The 19,756-nt window shown below is 46.0% G+C and overlaps 1 protein-coding gene and 1 pseudogene across 2 annotated transcripts; both read left to right on the top strand.

Moving 5' to 3' along the window:
- Positions 1-1,018: 1,018 nt before the first annotated feature.
- LOC120731716 (zinc finger protein 723-like) lies at positions 1,019-3,998 on the top strand. 2 transcript variants are annotated; one of them, XM_040028862.1, is made up of 2 exons: positions 1,019-1,353; positions 3,033-3,998. In XM_040028862.1, exons 1-2 carry the CDS (start codon positions 1,137-1,139, stop codon positions 3,806-3,808), a joined length of 993 nt encoding a protein of 330 aa, XP_039884796.1. In that variant the 5' UTR covers positions 1,019-1,136; the 3' UTR covers positions 3,809-3,998. The 2 variants fall into 2 exon arrangements, with proteins under 2 accessions (XP_039884796.1, XP_039884806.1); XM_040028872.1 differs by having other exon boundaries at positions 1,020-1,323.
- Positions 3,999-9,876: 5,878 nt separating this feature from the next.
- LOC120731687 overlaps positions 9,877-19,756 on the top strand; it is a 112,111-nt pseudogene continuing 102,231 nt past the window's right edge.

The following is a 19,756-nucleotide window of genomic DNA, read 5'->3' as shown; positions in this document are numbered from 1 at the left end:
CGTGTGTATGTATGTATGTGTATATATATGTATGTGTATATATTATATACACACACACACACACACACACACACACACACACACACACACACACACACACACATATGTATATGTGTGTGTGTGTATGTATACATATACACACGTGTGTGTATGTATGTGTGTGTGTGTGTATATATATATGTGTGTGTGTGTGTACCATGGCTTTAAAATGGTGGCAGTAAGGTAGAGGGTGCATGTATGCCAGTGTGTGTGGGTGTGTGTGTGTATGTATACATATACATACGTATACATGCGTATGCACATGTGTATATGTATACGTATGTATATACATACGAGTCTGACTTTGACACTTAAAAAAGGTGTCACACCTTTTTTAAGTGTCAGACTCTGGTTGATCATTGGCCAGCTTCAGAAGGCAGACCAGAAATTTTAATAAAGATTTTACAAACAACCTACAGGATGAATATGATGGGATCGATAAATTCATATGGATACCAGCATGTTATGGTGTTATTGGCAATGAGGTGGCAGATAGAATTGTAAAGCAGGCTGTTAACGGAGATCAAGAGGTTTTAAATATCAGTGCTAGCAAAGCTAAAATGAAGAGCATTGTAAAAGAGAAAATGATAGCAAAAGTGGTGGAAGGAGGAGAGGACAGGGAGATGGTTTTATTCTATTCAAAGAGAAACGGGGAACATGAGAAGCACAGGGAGGACCAGGAGAGAGGAGACAATCATATCTCAATTCAGATTTGTAGAAAAAAAGATTAAGCTAGATAGAAAGGATTTATTGCAAAGGAACTCCAGATGTGAAAGTTTTATGGCTTTATTTCAGTTTCTAAGACTAATTTGTATGCAGAGACATGACGATATGGTAGTATTTTTTTGATAATTAATTAATTTTTGATTATTTGCTTTGAGCGAATTCTGGTCCACCCTCCAAGCCAGTTGGTGGCGGTAGTGCACCACATTGTTGTTTGCCAACCGCCAAAAAAACGTCGAAGAAGAAGCCGTGTCAATGGCCCCTCCAGGCAGCAGGTGGCGTCACACAGCTCGCAGAAGCCGGTGTATGTTAGCTTCCGTCGGAGAGGATGTAAACAGAAGGACACCGAGTCTTGAGAGAAAGCGGTTGAAAACATGACCAAGCTGGAGCTCCTCAACGTGTTTCTGAACGACAGGCTCACGGCGGCGGCCGAAGACATTTTTCGCGCCGTAAAAGACACGGTGGTGGAGTACCAGAGTGAAATCCTGCGCTCCAAGGAGGAGAACGAGCGACTCAAACGGCTCCTGAATGTGGCCGTCCAGCGGCTACTGCTGCAGTCAGGTGAAGAGCATCGGCTCACGGCGCTCACTGGTAAAAACCAGCCCAAGTGTCAGTGTCCCAGCGGTAGCTCCCACATAGAGCTATGTGGGAGCTACCGCTGCTACACACAGGTGTGCTAGCACAGACACACGAAGTCAGTTTGCTCTTTTGGGTTTGGAAACAACACTGTTGGTAGTTTAACCTGTAAAAATCAGCTAAACCCAGGCTGATGACTACAAACATGACGTCAGAGAGTTTCCCGAGGAGCCAGTTTCAAACAGCCAGACACAGGGCTGGACGGGGACCGACACGTGATCGCTAACCGTCGCTGTTTTCGCTAGTCAGTACCAGACGTACTAGTCGTTTAACCTGATTGTTAAGATTTTAACTGATGCCCAGTGCCGGTGTCGTAGGAACAGTAGGTATCCCCGACAGAACTGGTTTCCCCTGCGTCGGGAGCGCGCACTGTGTAGGGAGAGCGGGTCCAGTTGACTCCGCCTCCTTTCTAACCATCTTGACGTGGAAACAGTGACATTTGACTTTAGTGAAAGATGAGTGTCGGTACAGTAGCGACCAGTGTGTGGACGGGATTATTTCAACAAACCGAGGACGTTGTGTGTAATGAGACCATAGTCACGTCTGTGTGAACTCGACTCACATCAATTAATAATACCGCGTTCACAATTTTTACTCTGGTTGTTGCAGATCGCAAAAGGTTTGTGTGCTGGAAACCAAAACACCTACGTTCAGTTTGTCCCTGTGAAACACGTTTCTGTAGATAGACCTCCAGACACCAGGGAGACACACTCTGACTGCACAATCGGTGTGTGTCCAGTCAACATGTGTAGGGTGTATCTGTTAGACACCCTTACACTGACCCTTACACTGACCCTTACACTGACCCTAACTGTATATCAGTAGAAAGACACATTTCTGTTTACAGCAGCATCCATCGCCTCAGAGTGTAAGAGTGTGTGTCTTTGCTCTACGCTATATTATTCATCAGCATTAATCCCAGTACTGTGCTTTGCTGTGATAAATGACTTAAGGCTGTGAAACACTCGGGGTCACACATCCATTAGTTTATTAGAGCCAGCTCGGCTTGGATAGCTTTCCCCCTTTAAAACAAGACTGTGTTTATATTTACTTATTAAAGTTCAATAAGGGCAGATCACTTGGAAGAACTGAACATGATTCACTGAGATAGAGAAATGAATGATTAGACTCTGATCATGATCATGGCAGATAGGATGTAGGACAGGACGCAGTGGTCGTGAAGACGAAGAATGAGGCTGAGGAGGAGGGTGGTCTGAATGACAGAGAGCACAGATTTAAAGCATGCAAAGCGCAGGCTGATTGGCTCAAAGAATGCGGGCGAGAAGATGATTGGACTAGAGCAAGAGTATCGAGCGTGGGTAGTGATGCAAAGAACAGGAGAAGCAGAACGAAGCAGGTAGATGAGTGTTTCCAGGTGCTCCTCAGTGATGCCGAAGGTTACACATTTGGTTTGATGATCTGAAACATGTGACGCGTGTTTAAAGAAAATGAGGAAGGAGGCAAATGCAGCATTAAAGTGCTTTTACTTACAGTCAGTGTTCAACGTGTTTCCAGCTTCAGCCATCTTCACGTGTGCAGATTTGTGCGTCCACTACAGCGCCACTGTGAATCGTAGTGTTCACTGACCGTGCATAAATCCACCCAGCATGACTGTGATGTCTGTCACCTTTCAGAACCCCACTCTCAGGCCCAGGAAGACGGTCAGCTCTGTGCGTCTGAGTGTGGAAGGAGTGCAGGGCTGCTGTCACACGTCAAAGATGAACAAAGAAACGCTCAAAGTCACTTGTCGCACCAGGTAAGCAACTCCGAGGAAGGAAACTGCAGGAGCGTTGAGCCGCTGAGGTTAAATCCTCCACCTGCCCAAACCGCCTCGCTGCCTCCGCTTACATCCCCAGAGGTGAAGACGGAGACGGACGGGGAGGACGGCAGGAAGCAGCAGTGCTGTAACAGCCTGCCAGCGGCTGCTAACGCAGCTCAGAGTGATTCTCGTGCCACCGCTGCAAAGACACACAGGACTGTGAGAAATGAGCAGCAGGTGAAGGGGCTGCTGCGCTCAAATGGAAAGCAAAGTGCTCACATACTGCAGATTAAAAATGTAAAGTCCCTGAAGGCGTCGTCATCGCGGCCCCATCATCCGAGCCAGAGCATCCAGAGGTGGCACAGCTGCAATGAGTGCGGGAAGGGCTTCAACTTTGCCTGCCAGCTGGAGGTCCACATGCGCTGGCACACCAAAGAGAAGCCATACAGCTGTGCGGTGTGCCGGAAGAGCTTCACCACCGTGAGCATGTTGAAGAGGCACCACCGCATCCACACCGGAGAGAAGCCTTTCCGCTGCCACGTCTGCGGGAAATGCTTCAACCAGTCAGCTCATCTTAACACCCACTTCAGGCTTCACACCAGAGAGAGGGCCGGCTGGAGCCGAGCGCCACACTGCAAGTTGTCCCAGTAGGAACCCGCTTCATGTGTAAACACCAAGAACTGGTTCTTCTAGTGGTGTACAGTGGTGGTGTGTGCTTGTGTCTTGTTGTGCAATAAACATGACAACTGCAGATGCGGTGACGTGTGCTGATGTTAATGAGTGTAGTTGTAGCTACGCAGACAGGCGAGGCTGGACATTAAAGATGGGAGAGTAAACCATGTCTCCTTTGTCTTCTCTTTCAATGCTGGACTTTTGTATCTTTGTAGTATTGTGAGAATTAGCCATGCTGTTTCTAAGGCCACAGACCGATCCTGTGGATGTTACCCGAACATGGTTCATAATGCTTTGTTTCCTTCTCTGCACTGTCTGTGGAAGGCTCAGTGTGGCAATCTGTGAGAACATGACATCCTACTGCAGGGGTGGGCAATCTCAGTCCACGAGGGCCGGTGTCCCTGCAGGCTTTAGATGTGTCCTCGAACCAACACAGCTGATTTAAATGGCTACAGTAGCTCCTCTACGGCTGTGTCCCAATTCAGGGTCTGCACGCTTGAAGTACGCGCACTACGTACGGTGCGTACTAGGAAGTACGAGAAGTGCGGAAGTGAGAGGCTTGTGAAATGGGAAGGTCTAGCCTCCGTCGCGCTGTTCAGGTTGCCTAGCAACCATGATACTAACCGCGAGAAACGTTACAGCATTGTGTGACAGAAATGAAGGAGAAAAAATGTTTTGTTGGTCATTCATTTTTATCATGACATCACTTTGATTAGTTGAGTATCTGAGGCTGAGACCACAGGACTGTAAACATGATTGTTGGGCTTCATTTCTGTGCTGAACAGTCATTTAAGATTAGTTAGTAAATAACAATTAGCTGATGTTGTTCATGAGACTAAAGTCATCTCACTGTGGTAATGTAAATATAATATGAACAATATTATAGTATTGTCAGATTATTATGAGATATATATATATATATATATTACAGGAGTGAGTTTGAACTCTGGGTCAAAGACTGAAGTTGCAGTTATTTATATTTCCTGTCACCTTAAATCTTCACTCAAAGACAAGTATCTATGACAGTGTATATACAGATGTATTATATATAAGAGACAAATGTTGTTCCTTCAGTATGTTGGCATTACTAAATTTGGCTCAATGCTTACATATATGTGTAAAAAGCAAATGTACGAGCTGTGATAGCTGTGTCTGATAGAATGAAGAGTAGACTGATATATGAAATATTCCTTTATTGGGTGAGAAAATCAGACCATGTCATAACTGCTGTAAGTCACACAGAATAGACATCAGAGCCTTAAACAGGCTGACTTCTGCTAAATGGCTCAAACTGGGCAGAAAGTCTACAAACACATAACATCCTTATAGAATATGATGTAACACTATAGATCAACTTAGCTCAGAATATATAAAGCATATAAACAGTTACAGCAATATGATGCAACAAACACAGCAGCTACTGATCCAAAATACTCAAAGCTTCATAGAACTGAAACAAACATTTATTTTTAGCTCCATTCTGCTGCTGATACATACTTTAGGTTTCTGAACATTAAACCTGTTGCTGTCTTTCATAGTGTGTAGCTTGAAGGCCCTGAGTACTTTCTCCCACACTGAAAACACTGGGATGATAACATTATTTGAACATTACCTAATAAGACTGATTCAGCACAGACAGTCATGTTAAACTTTCCTAGCAGTCCTTCACAAACAGGGAACAGTCTGTCTATTCTCTCCATCTGTCAGCTGCTGCTGGCTCTTCCTCCTCCTCTTCCTCACACACTGCTGAGTTTGTCCTGGTGGATCATCAGGGCTGCAAAGCCTCACACATGATGTGCAGCAGTTGGTCCCTCAGTCTGTCCTCACTCTGGACACTTGCAGTCGTCACACATGGAAATCAAATGTGTGATAAGCTGCAGGATTCAGACACAAGTGTAACTTATAAACACATGTTCATACTTTTATTCCACAATCAGAGAGAAAGAAAAAGAGAGAGAGTGCAGGACAGACAGACAGGTGACAGTCTCAGGTGTACACACTGCTACACAACAGCACCAGAGAAGCAGGATTTAGTGTTTGTGTTATTACGAAACAAGAAGAGTTCCAGATGGTGCAGTGGACACATGTGTGACTGCTGTGATTGAAGCATCTTTCTTTCAGCTTAACGAGTGAACCGTCAGCTCGTTCAAACACACGTTAAAGTCCGTTTGGCTCGACACCACCGAACAGAGGCAGCAATATAACACAGCTCACATTAACAGTGCAGTGGATCCTGCTTGTGCCGTGATGTTCAGGACTGCAAACCGAGCAGCATCACTGACTTTCAGCTTGTTGTGTTTGTGGATATATGACTGACTTTAATTATCCACAAAATCATCACATTCTCTGTAAGATTAAGGGCGACTATTGTATTATTATATTTTAAAGGCTTTAAAACAAAGTTAGTACAAACGTCATAACTTTGCCGACATGTGGCCAACAGTCATGTTTTAATGTTCTTCATTATTAAACATTCGCACATAAATAAGTGACGTCATATTCAGTACTTATTTCTGACAGTTCACTCTTCGGCCGCTCCCTTCTGCCGTATTTTGTGGCAAAATTATCCACACCCACCGCCGCGCTATGAATTGTGGGATATATGGGACCACGAAGCGTGCATCGGACCGCGCTTGATATTTGGGGAAATCGAGGCGTATTTGAAGTACACTTTGAATTGGGACAGCCGTCGTCGCGTGGCGGTGACGTAATCGCACTTAAAATGCGTACTTCAAGCGTGCGGTCTCTGAATTGGGACACAGCCAACATGTCCTGAAGTTCTCCAGAGGCCTGGTAACGAACTAATCATGTGATTCAGGTGTGTTGACCCAAGGTGAGATCTAAAACCTGCAGGACACCGTCCCTCGGGGACCGAGAGTGCCCACCCCTGTCCTACTGGAACACGCACACCTCACCACCAGTCCAATCATTACTTTCAACACTGTCATTAAAATGACATCCAGTTTAAATTCTTTGTTTCTCCATCTTTATACTCCAGTTTGAAAATGTCTCTGATTTCATTTGAAGTTGTAAATATTAAATACAGCCTGTGGATCGTGAGGATCCCGGGCCTGGGCTGGCTCTCTGATTAAATACTCCTAAGCTCAGATCTCATGAGTATGGCCCACCATGGGATGTTCAGTTCAGATGGAGGTGAAGTGGGAGTGGTGCCTCTCCCAGCTCCAAGTGCTCAGAATCGTCCACCCTGCTGATCTCTGACAGAAACCGAGCGGAGCAGCCTGGGAGGCTGGCCTCCATCAGCCAGGTTTGTTACAGCAGCTCCCTTCATGACCTGTGACATGAAAGCGTATGAAGGCTGGCGTGCGTTGTGGAGCCCCGCCCTCTGATGTAACTGTGAAGCTGGCTTCAACAAATCAGTTTTAAAAACATGTTCATCTTCTGTCAGTACAGAACAAGACGTCAGCAGGCTGGGTGGCTGTGGCCAATATTTTTACATTAGTTCATGTTGACAGGAGCAATAAGACAGAGTCACTTTTGTTCTGCCACAATGAGTTTATGATGAGCCGAGGACGTACTGTCCACTCTCGCTCTCTTTAGCTGTAATGCTCAGCTCTGACTTTACCCAGCTCCCCGTCTCTCTGTGGACCTGGACCACTACACTCGCCGTCTTCAGAACGTCTGCCCCCCTTTCTTCTTTCACATAATGGTATGATCCCAGTCTGTCTTTGCATGTGATTGGCTGCCTGGTGTGCCCATCGAAACAAAGTCCCGCCCCTGCCTGCATGGATGCTCAGCAGGGGTGAAGGTTCGGCTCACACATACTCACTGAGTATGTGTGAGTAATACTCACACATACCCCACTGTGTAAGCTGCCCCCAGCAGCCCCCCAGATCTGACTGAAAACCAGCAGTGACCAAGCTTTGTCAGCTCTCAGGTCACTTTGTATTTATGTAGCACCAAATCACCACAGTCACCTCACTGCACCTTATACTGTAAGGTAATGACCCTACAATAAGATGAGCAAGCACTTTGGCGACAGTGGGAAGGAAAAACTGCCTTTTAACAGGAAGAAACCTCCAGCAGAACCAGGCTCAGGGAGGGGCGGGGCCATCTGCTGTGATTGGTTGGGGTGAGAGAAGGAAGACGGGATGAAGACATGCTGTGGAAGAGAGACAGAGGTTAATAACAGATATGATTCAATGCAGAGAGGTCTGTTAACACATAGTGAGTGAAGAAGAAACACCCAGTGCATCATGGGAATCCCCCGGCAGCCTACGTCTATTGCAGCATAACTAAGGGAGGATCCAGGATCACCTGGTCCAGCCCTAACTATATGCTTTAGCAAAAAGGAAAGTTTGAAGCCTAATCTTGAAAGTAGAGATAGTGTCTGTCTCCTGAATCCAAACTGGAAGCTGGTTCCACAGAAGAGGGGCCTGAAAACTGAAGGCTCTGCCTCCCATTCTACTTTTAAATACTCTAGGAACAACAAGTAGGCCTGCAGAGCGAGAGCGAAGCGCTCTAATAGGGTGATATGGTACTACAAGGTCATTAAGATAAGATGGGGCCTGATTATTTAAGACCTTGTATGTGAGGAGCAGGATTTTGCTGACTGCAGCCAGAAGGTGGCAGTAATGTGAAGGATGTATGCAAACACAAACACTGTGCTGTAATAAATGTCAAAACTACTACATTGCAGTATTAAATACTATTAAATATGTGCAATGGGATGTAAAAATATAAACAACTAAACTGATCACAGCAGAATATGAACTATTGTGTAAAATAAACTGTAAAAAGAGTGAGTCTTTATATTGTTTTAGTGTCCACTGAGGGCTTCAGATTCTGTGTATGACTGTACACAGGACAGTGACGCTGACTTTGAGTCCTGGGTGAGGAGATGCTCTGCATGTATTACAGAACCAGTGGTGCCTGACTGGCTCCACCACGTCTCCATGAGAGCTGGAACTGGTTTATAACTGTGCCCTTGTTTGCAGGTGACGGGTCACGAGTATAGCACAGTATGGTGTTTCCTATAAATCGAGGCACCTTATGTTCCCATCACTCTGAATTTCTTCTAAGAACGTTCCTCATCGTTAGCGTCACACTGTGTGTCAGACTTCACTGGTATATTTTCCTCTTTGTTTGCTGTTGGCATCGGTCCTGGTTTTGGTTGAACACCCAGAATACACTGCAGTTCTATGCAGAGCCCATAAAACTGTGTATCCACTTACTTTTTTAGCATCTACAAATACAACACAACGTGTCAGACTTCCTAAAGAGTTGCAGTGCTGAACCTTGAGTCATGTGTAGAGGCTGAAATAAATGAATGATGTGATGTATGTGGGGCTCTGTACAGGTCAGCTGGTTCAGTGTCATTGGTTTGGTCCTTGTAACATCTCCCTGACAGCACAATCACGTATTGCATGGATATGTACTCATTAAGATGCTGCGTTTTATGGGCTGGTATTCCTGCAGCTGCGAGGATCAGTGTCCACCTCAAGGTTCAGTGCTTCTCACTTTCTCTGGCACTGAATAAAATGCTCACTGACTCACGGGTTTAGTTCCACAATGATTGACATACAAAAACAAATAAAACAAATATTTCCAGGCACTTAGTGGTCTACACCTGTGCTCTCATGTGAACAATGATGCACAGCTTTGTTTAAGTCTGCCCAGCTTACCTGTGTTAATGTTGTCTTAACATGGACTCACTGTTGCGGCACTAAAGCCACACCCTCACACCTATTCTCAGTTTCAGTGTGAGTCACTCAGTTATGGATGCTGTCACTAGTTAGCTAACATAAACGACAGTGTGTTAGCCACCCGGGCTGCTGCCGTACTGACAGAAGATGAAGGTGTTCAGCTTCACAGTTACATCAGAGAGCCTCACACATCTGCGTCCAGCCCACTAAAGAGCTGCTGATTCTTACAGGTCTACTGTATCCCATTTGACCTTTGACCTCTCCTTCAAGCTCAACAGATTGATTTGAAGGCCAAAATGACAACACTGCCATACAGCGTTACTTCAAGCCGTGCTGCTTGCTGCTGCGGTGTGTAGAGATGTTGTATGGGGGTTGTAGATCTGACGTTTCTTATCATTCTGTATGTCCATTATAGCAAAAGCTTCTAAAATGTAAATGTTTTCCTTTGACTGCCCTACAAACTGTTAAAGTAGAATAAAGCCAGCACATACACGCGCCTAGTTAACAGCTTTGCGCTGCTTCTTTTTGCTTGAACCCTGTCACAAAAATCAAACCTCTCATCTTTTGCACTTTGAATTCTCCCTCTTTTCTTTGTCCTCCAGCTCCACCACCTGCCCATCAGCTCCATGTGCACACATCTGCACACCCGGATGCTCGCTAGCAGACCCGAGAGAGCGCAGACAAGGAGGGAGGAGGTGCGGAGACCACAACAGAGAGGGAGCGAGCCGGAGGAGAGCCCTGCACTGCATTAACGAGAAAGAGCACAGAGGAGGAGGTGGATAGTTTTCTGATGCCGAGCTGACGGTGCCCGGTGGTGAAGCGGAAAGTGGAGCGGCTGACAATCGCAGGTAAGCGGACCGTTTGTACTTTCCACCGTGATGGAGGCTCTATGATGGGCATAGTCGTGGCTCCCATAGCGCTGACGCATCGGGTGGTGTCCTGGTTCCGGCCGCACTGGATCCCGAGGAGAACCGATGATGTGAAAAATGCTGCAGCCTGAGCCACGTCCCAGGGGCTCGGAGCGCAGTTTACACGTAATTTGCATCGTTTACCGGCCACTCGGTGCGCCAGATACCCCCCCCCCCTCCCACCGCGCTTCTCTCTGCGCATTTTCTGGATGATGCTGCGGTTTTGTGGGATTTCTGCTGCTCTGCGCAAATTGCAAATAAAGATAGTCTGCGGAGCTGAGAGTCCCAGCCTGGCTGTGTGCATCTGCAGAGGCCTTTGTGTGATGTGGGAGAGGAGGTGTCATTGCAGAGGACGACCGAACGAGGACATTTAAAGGGCTTCAACTTAGGCCCCGGGTCTGCAGCCTGTGCGCACAGCGAGTCAGGTATGGCCGTGAGCGCCGGAACTGCATCACATCACATCTGAAAGCCGATTTAGAGGAGTTTGTGTGGTGTTCCCCAACAGCAGCTATCAAACAGCACTTTGTCATGTTCGTCCACTCAGAAGAAACTTAGCTGTGTGTTGTAGAGCATTGGTAAGCCTTTTCCAGCTGTGTGAGGAGTCATCAGCAGTGCTGACCAGTGTCTGTGTCCTAACAGTGTTAACAGAGCACACACTGCCTCAGGCTAGCAGCTAACAGTGTATCAATGATCACGATTGATTATTATGTCTCATATGACGTAACTAGCTGTGGTGGATGCTGATCAGCCCAGTGCATGGTTTGTATATAAACCTTCTGTATTGAGGTTACAGCACTGAGGACATGCAGCAGCAGGTTTATGTGGACGCTAAAGAACAACAGTGATTGGACAGCTTTGTTCTTCTCTAATGTGTGATCTTTGGAGCCTTGTTCTACGTTTCTGTGACCTGCATACATGCAGCATGTCTTCCTGTTGTGTGCCTGTCATATTCCTGCTGTTCCTATACTGGATAGCGGCTGTGATCTGTGTGTTTTGCAGCCACAGAGTAGCTGTATGGACGTATTGACTTGTAATGAGAGCCTAATGCACCTACCCTGTGTTTGTGTAGTTTCCAGCCCAGTAATAAATGATGTATAAGTCCTCTAATACATTCAAAAGAGTCAGAGTTAATCTGCTTGTAGTTCCTTTTTCCCACTAGAGGGCATCTGAAGCACAGACTGTCCCATGGTCAACGCATAAGCACATAATCAGGTTTCAGGATTAACATTAATGAGCTTTAACAACAGCAAACCTTTGTCTTTATGAAAGCTTCACATTTTAAGGACAAGAACCAAATTCAGCTGAGTTTCCACACCTCATGTAGCCACAGGGGGCCACAGCCAGTGTACCCGGCACTCCCAGGTCACATAGATGAAGAAGGCCACCTGACCGAACACCTCTGTCGAATCAAACATCATAAAGAATAAGATGTACATGAAGGATGAGCCCAGGCGCCTACGGTGCGCTGTCAGGCAAAGATAGAGGAAGAGGAGGGAGCATGTGAGCATGCAGGGCAGGAGTGTGCAGCTGACAGTACTGATTGTAATAATTATAGTGTTCAGATCAGCTGTGCGTTCACTTACCTGAGCCTGTATAGATGTTACATTCTCTGTACTGCTGTCAGCACACACAGAGCTTTCACAGGAAGTGAGGCTCCTGTGCTTGTAGAAGTCATTTCAGAGTTGATGTGAGCTGTCGACACTGAAGTTTGATCTAATAATTGTCTCTGGAGTCGACAGCTTCACACAGCAGAGGAAAGGCTGATAAAATAAGATCAGAGAGATTCAAACGCCTCTCCATCGGAAGACATGTCCTCTCAGCTCACAGGCTTTGATCTGACCTCAGGCTGGCCCACCTTCAGTCCTCATTATTGCCCCGGCACAGAGTTCCCCTCTGTCCACACTGTGCTGCACACGGGGGCTCTGGATCGACGTCTACCACAGCGCGTCGGGGCGGTCAGCTTCGTTTGGTGCTTTCCTGCTGGGTGGGGTTCTGCACACTCAGGACACAGACGTGTTCCTTTACTGAGTGAATCGATGCGCTGCTATCAGTAGGCTGACGAACTTTCTCACGAACACTACAATCACATACAAGACCCTCTAACCGCCTGAGAGCACACACTTGGGTTAAAGAGATGCTTCACTGTGGTTTGCCATGTCCAAACACACTCAGCTGCTCTGTCTGTCTAAGAGCTCGGCTGCAGAGTCCCAAACACGCCGACAGCTCACACTTTAACACTTTAACGTCTTCTTTTCTGAAAACATGTTTGCTTTTGTACTTAGGATAGAGGAACTTCAGGAACAATGCCCATCTGGCCAGCTGCTGAATGTATATTTGATCATTGAAGTTGCTTCCTGACATTGGCCAACGATCCCAGGCCTATAATGGCTCTGACCAGTTCACCCAGCACAGCTTCACACTGTAGTTTAGTTTCTGCTGATGTCACAGTCTGAGTTCTTCCAACCATCTGAAGGTTGAACAAGAGGTTTGAAGCACAGCCTGTTCTTTAAAGGCTGGTGACACCAAACACATGAGAAAACATTCTGATGTTATTCTTCCAAGAGTTTAGAAAATGCTGTGTTACAGTAAGAAAAGGTGAAAATACTGCATCAGTAACACATCCAACAGTAATGTAGATATGCTGATAGAATATAAGACAAAACACAGAAAGGTAGAGATGACTCAAGGGAGATGGATTCAGTAGGAAAGTAAATAAAAAAGCCCTAAAAATGAAATAAAACTAGAAAAAGTTGCATTTCCTGCAAAAATGCAGTGTGAATGCCGTGCAGTGGAATCTGAAAACAGCAGAAGAAGGAGAACTGCCTGCTGAAAACACTGTGCAGAAGCTCAGCTCTTGGCTGAAAACTGTTGCATTTGAAAGGGTACACTAAGCAGCGTTAAGGAAGCAGATTACATGCATTAAATTCGGTTGACAAGTTGCCCTGGCAACACATGTAAGCTGGGAAGATGTCCAGCAATTGTCACATGTAGGATTCGAACCTTTTGCCACCAGATCTCACGGCGGCTGCTCATCCCACTGAGCCAAACCAGTTCTGATCTCAAACAAAGATATGATGAGAGGAAAATGTGCACTGTGCAGAAGAAACTCAATTGTGCTGAAAAGAGGTGAAAATGCTGAATGTTCAGCAAAAAAGAGATGAAGAACCTGAAAATTGTGCTAAAAAGAGGTGAAAAAGCTGAAAAATTGTACTGAAAAGAGTGAAAACAGTTTACTGAAGGAAATGTTGCCATAAGCGGGATTCGAACCCGGCCCTCCTGGTCTGAGAACGGCTGCTCATCTCACTGAGCTAAAACATGGCTCAGCCCAGCAAGCAAAACTGGTGAGCACACTGATAATGTGGTCTCTGACATCAAAATGGGCCAAAAATGGCATAAAAAGCTTAGTATCTCAAAAAGTATAAAAGTTATGAGCACCAAAAGATATAGTAGGCATTAGCAGAAGGAGCAGAACAGTTTAAAGTTTGAATGGTGAAAATCGGATGAAAATTGAGGGAGGAGTTAACCAGCAAAGGTCGGAGCAACTAGAATAATAAGGTAGAAGAAAGAATAAAGAGGCCACGGCATTCACACAATAACATGAAACAGAATGACCGGTTTCATTCACTTCAGTTGACTGTGTATACCAACAGCTCACTATAACAGCTGACTTACAGCACTTCATAGGGTGAAGACCCTACAGCAGGGGTGTCCAACTCCAGGCCTGCGGTGTCCTGCAGGTTTTAGATGTGTCCCTGATCTAACACAGCTGATTTAAATGACCTCCTCAACATGTCCTGAAGTTCTCCAGAGGCCTGGGAATGAACTAATCATGTGATTCAGGTGTGCTGACCCAGGGTGAGATCTCAAACCTGCAGGACACTGGCCCTCGAGGCCTGGAGTTGGACACCCCTGCCCCACAACATTAAAACTCCATCAGTCACTAATGATGCAGCAGTGATATAACAACACAAAGAGCAGCCTGATAATAATGATTTACAGTAACCCAGTCGAGTAATGAACGGACTCACTTTTCAGCATAAATATTGCACATGTGCTTAATGTGCATGTTGAAGGAAGTATGCTGGTGTTACTGGAAGACAAGGTCTTAGATGCTCTGTGTTTAATCAGTCGTAAGAACTCAAATTCTTCTCCTGTTTTTTACACTCTGGTTATCAGCATGACAGCGTTTCATACTCTGAACACAGACAAAGGGGTAATAATATATATGATCCTGTAGGAGAAATCTCGGCTGTGGTTACATGATGCCTTGGATGAACCGGGATGTTCGTCTCCTCCTGAAGGCCCGCAACACTGCCTTTAGGTCAGGAGATGCACACGCCTACAGTACAGCCAGGGCTAATCTAAAGAAGGGCATCAAAAAAGCCAAACACCATTACAAAAAGAAGGTAGAAGAACACTTCTCCAACTCCAACCCCCGACGCATGTGGCAAGGACTCCAGACCATCACAGACTACAGGACCACCAAACCCTCCCCCGCATCCTCTGATGTCTCCTTCCTCAACGAGCTCAACAACTTTTATGCTCGTTTTGAGCGAGGGAACCCCACAACCACAACCAAAGCAGACGTGACGCCAGACCACCACCCTCTGACTCTCTCCCCCACCGATGTAGGAGCGGTGCTGAGCAGGATCAATGTCCACAAGGCTGCAGGCCCTGATGGCATCCCCGGGCGTGTTCTCAGAGCATGTTCTGGGGAGCTTGCAGGAGTGCTCACAGACATATTCAATCTGTCCTTGGCCCACGCTGTGGTACCGGCCTGCTTCAAATCCACCTCCATCGTCCCGATACCCAAAAACTCCAACCCATCTTGCCTCAATGATTACCGCCCAGTAGCACTCACCCCCATCATCACTAAGTGCTTAGAGCAGCTGGTCCTAGCACACTTCAAATCCTGTCTCCCCCCCACCCTGGACCCCCACCAATTCGCATACCGCCAGAACAGGAGCACAGAGGATGCAGTCTCCATTGCACTGCACTCTGTCCTCTCACACCTGGACAACAACAACACCTACGCCAGAATGCTGTTTATAGACTTCAGTTCAGCATTCAATACAATCCACCCCTCACAACTCATCAGGAAACTGACAGACCTGGGCATCAGTTCCCTCATCTGCAAATGGTTACTGGACTTCCTGACCAACTGCCCCCAACATGTCCGGCTGGATAACCGCTGCTCATCTACAATCACGATGAACACCGGTGTACCACAAGGCTGTGTGATGAGCCCTTTCCTCTACTCCCTCTTCACCCACGACTGCAGACCTGCTGATGGTTCCAACACCATCATTAAGTTTGCAGATGACACCACGGTGATTGGCCTCATCAGTGACAACGATGAGACCGCCTACAGGGAGGAGGTGGATCGTCTGGCTGAGTGGTGCGACAGAAACAACCTGCTGCTTAACACCGAGAAGACCAAGGAGCTCATCGTGGACTACAGGAGGAATGCTGACCCACATCCACCCATCCACATTAAGGGGACGGCTGTGGAGCGTGTGAGCAGCTTCAAGTTCCTGGGAGTCCACATCTCCGAGGATCTCACCTGGACGACCAACTGCTCCAAGCTGGTCAAGAAGGCTCACCAGCGCCTCTTCTTCTTGAGGACTCTGAGGAAGAACCACCTGTCCTCAGACATCCTGGTGAACTTCTATCGCTGCACCATCGAGAGCATCCTGACCAACTGTATAACAGTCTGGTACGGGAACTGCTCTGCCTCGGACCGGAAGGCGTTGCAGAGGGTCGTGAAAACTGCCCAGCGCATCGCCGGAGCACCACTTCCTGCCATAAAAGACATCTACAGGAAGCGGTGTCTGAAAAGGGCTGGGAAAATCATCAAAGACCCCAGTCACCCATCACATGGACTCTTCACCCTCCTGCCCTCTGGGAGGCGCTACAGGAGCCTCCGGACTAAGACCACCAGGTACCGGAACAGCTTCTTCCCCACAGCTGTCAGACTCCTGAACTCTGGCCTCCTGACATCTGACCCACGTTAAACTCATGGACTGAACATACACACACCCACAATGGACAACTGTACCCTCAAACACACAATAATAACATGGACTGAACCACCACTCACAACCACTAGCACTTTATATAGCCTCTGTAGAAACTATCTACACCCTCACTTATCTTAACTGCACTACTGTATAGCTCTGTGTAAATAATCATTCTGTACATTCGATAATCTTTAATCCTACAACTGTTTACAACTTGCATAGTTCCCATTTCTGTATAGCTGTATATCTCAGATTCTGTAAAGTTATTTATTTCATATTCTGTATAGTTTTTCATATTTATATCCTGTTCATAGCCTGTACATAGCTTGTACTCACTACAACCTGTACATACTTATAGTTATAGAATATTCACAACATACTTCATACCGTGTACATTATAACATACCATAATAGACCCATTTCTGTAATATACTCACATATCTATATTATTGCTAATATATATTGTAATATATCTATATCACTAAAGCACTTCTGGATGGATGCAAACTGCATTTCGTTGCCCTGTACCTGTGCATGTGCATTGACAATAAAGTTGAATTCTATTCTAATTCTATTCTATGATGCTGCAGTTCACGTGTTTAGTCAGCAGATGGCAGTGGTGTCATATACAGTAAATGTGTCCTTATGATCGTACAGATACATAGATGTATTATAGAAGCTGTTTCACTGTAACAGATCAGATGTAGTGGCAGGAAACTAACCGATCCTTTTGTGAGCTTTAGTAATAAAAGCCGAGGTAACTCTAGAACATGTAGCAGCAGACTGTGTGGCTGTGGTCTGCTCTGTTGGCTGCACTCCAGTATAAATGGAGCAGCCAGTGCAGATGGGGCACAGCCAGGCCAAGTGGATTGTGGGTAAGATGGTGCCCAGTGATTAAGGAAGCCCGCTGGCATCAGTATGATCACCTGGCACGGGGTATCTGTTGTTCAGGTGTAGACATGCTCACCTGGCATGGGATTTAGTATGAATGCTGACTGTAATATTTGAGCTGGCATATAATGCTTTCTGGACTCCAAGCCACCAGCCACACATAATGCAGTTATGTCTTGATGCATGCTCAATCATCCAGGTAAGTCAATCCCAAAAGTTGATTCTGTTCATCTGGATGCAGGAGAAACATTTCTTCAACATGCAAATTCTCATGACCACTGATCAATGACCATGAGAACCATTCAACAACGGGCTGTGAGGTCAGGAGGAACGCTGGTTTGAGGGCGGAGTCAAGGAGGCCATTTACGTGAAAAGGTAAAGACCGTCTCTGAATCGAGGAGGGGGCCTAAGGGTCCATCTGTTACCATCTTACATGCTGTGATTGCAGCCATTCCCCAACTCTCTGTGAATGGGACTCATGGTTATTGATCAGTGGTTGTTGGTGATCAATAGTCATGAGAATTTGCATAATAATGATGAAGGAACTGACCTCCCAGCCCATTGTTCCCTCAGTGGGCTGGTTTCAGTCATTATGCAGATGTCCTGTTTGTAAGATTGGAAACCTGCAGTCAGCTGAGACTGAAGACGTCAGCTGATGATGATGAAACGTTTCTCCCACTGAAAACGTCCAGATGATCAGAATCAGCGTTTGGAGATAGTGCAGTTCTATAGTGAGACATTAGTGCATACTTTGATTCCTTTCTTTTGTCCTATGCTTACAAATTGACGTCTCTGTGCCTGTTGGCATCCATCCAAGCGTTGATGCTTCAGTCAAGCCTGCTTAGAAAGTGAAACTGGAGCTACCAGTAAGCAACCATGCAACCTTGGTTAGCTCCATCACAACGAGAGAGCACGCTTATCCCTGGTCCCCGGTGTCATTGCAACAGCACCAGAACTGGATTATAGAGCAGTGAAGAAGGTGGACTGGTTTCTGTTGTTAAATAATAATAATAATAATAAACTTTATTTATAAAGCACACTTAAAAACCAAGGGTATGCCAAGGTGCTTAACAAGTAAGATAGAGAATAGAAGGAAGATAACAGAAATAGGACCAAAGCAAGTACTAAGTATGCAAGCAGATAACTGTCACTGATACATAGGAAAGCAACAGGTACAGAGCAAACAAGAATTTAAATGAGCGTAAAAGTGCATGATATAAAATCATAAAAGAAATATTAACTAGAGGGAAAGGCAAGATTGAATAAGTGGGTTTTTAGTCGTGATTTGAACAGTGCAATGGAATCAGATGCGCGGAGGTCGAGAGGAAGGTTATTCCACAGTACCGGGGCAGCCAGAGCAAACGCACGGTCACCCCGGGACTTCAGCCGAGATCTGGGTTGGGTCAGAAGTAGTTGAGTGGCAGATCTGAGTGTTCTAGCAGGAGTATGTGGCCTAAGAAGTTCACTAAGATAACTTGGCGCTAATTTATTAATAGTTTTGAAAGTAAGGAGTAATATTTTAAATTGAATACGGTACTTTATGGGCAGCCAGTGCAAGCTAGCTAGGACAGGGGTAATATGGCAAAATTTCCTGGTACCAGTCAAGAGGCGGGCTGCTGCATTTTGGACTGTTTGCAGTCTAAGAAGAAGAGAAGAGGGAAGACCGTAGTACAAGGAGTTACAATAATCCAACCTGGAGGTCACAAAAGCGTGAATAAGCTTCTCCAGGTCCTCATGCGGAACATAATGCCTAGCCTTAGAGATAAGGCGCAGTTGGTGGAAGCTAGATCTCACTACAGCAGACACTTGCTTATCGAGTTTGAGCGAGCTATCCAGCAGTGCACCCAAGTTACTGACATAGTCACAGGAAAAGCTAGCAAAGGAACCCAGGGCAGCACAGAGTTGGGCACGAGGGATTTTACTGTTGAACACCACAGTCTCAGTCTTCTTATCATTCAAAACAAGGGAATCACTCAGGAACCATTCTTTGACCTCCCGCATGCATTCTTGAAAGTAGTGCAGGGACACAGCAAGGTCGTCAGTAAGGTCAAAATAGATCTGTATGTCATCGGCGTAACAGTGGAAGGCGATATTGTATTTTTCAAAGATTGCGCCCAGAGGGAGCAAATACAATGAGAAGAGAATAGGGCCTAAAACTGATCCTTGAGGTACACCACAACAGACCGGAGCAGAGGAAGAGGAGAAGGTGCCCAAGTTAACTGATAAGGATCTATCAGCGAGATATGATTTAAACCAGTCGAGGGCAGTGCCTCTAATACCCACAGTGTGCTCAAGTCTTAGTAATAAAATGTTATGGTCCACCATATCAAAGAGAGGTCCAGTAAAACTAGGACCATAGAGCGTCCAGGATTACAAGAATATCATTAAGAACTCTAACCAACGCTGTTTCAGTGCTATGCAATGGCTTAAAGGCAGATCGAAATT

This window comes from Simochromis diagramma, unplaced genomic scaffold (assembly GCF_900408965.1).
Source record: "Simochromis diagramma unplaced genomic scaffold, fSimDia1.1 OVJJ01000352.1, whole genome shotgun sequence".
NCBI classification, from domain to species: Eukaryota; Metazoa; Chordata; class Actinopteri; order Cichliformes; family Cichlidae; genus Simochromis; species Simochromis diagramma.
Note: the sequence above shows the minus strand (reverse complement) of the source record. Positions and strands in the feature narration are given on the sequence as shown.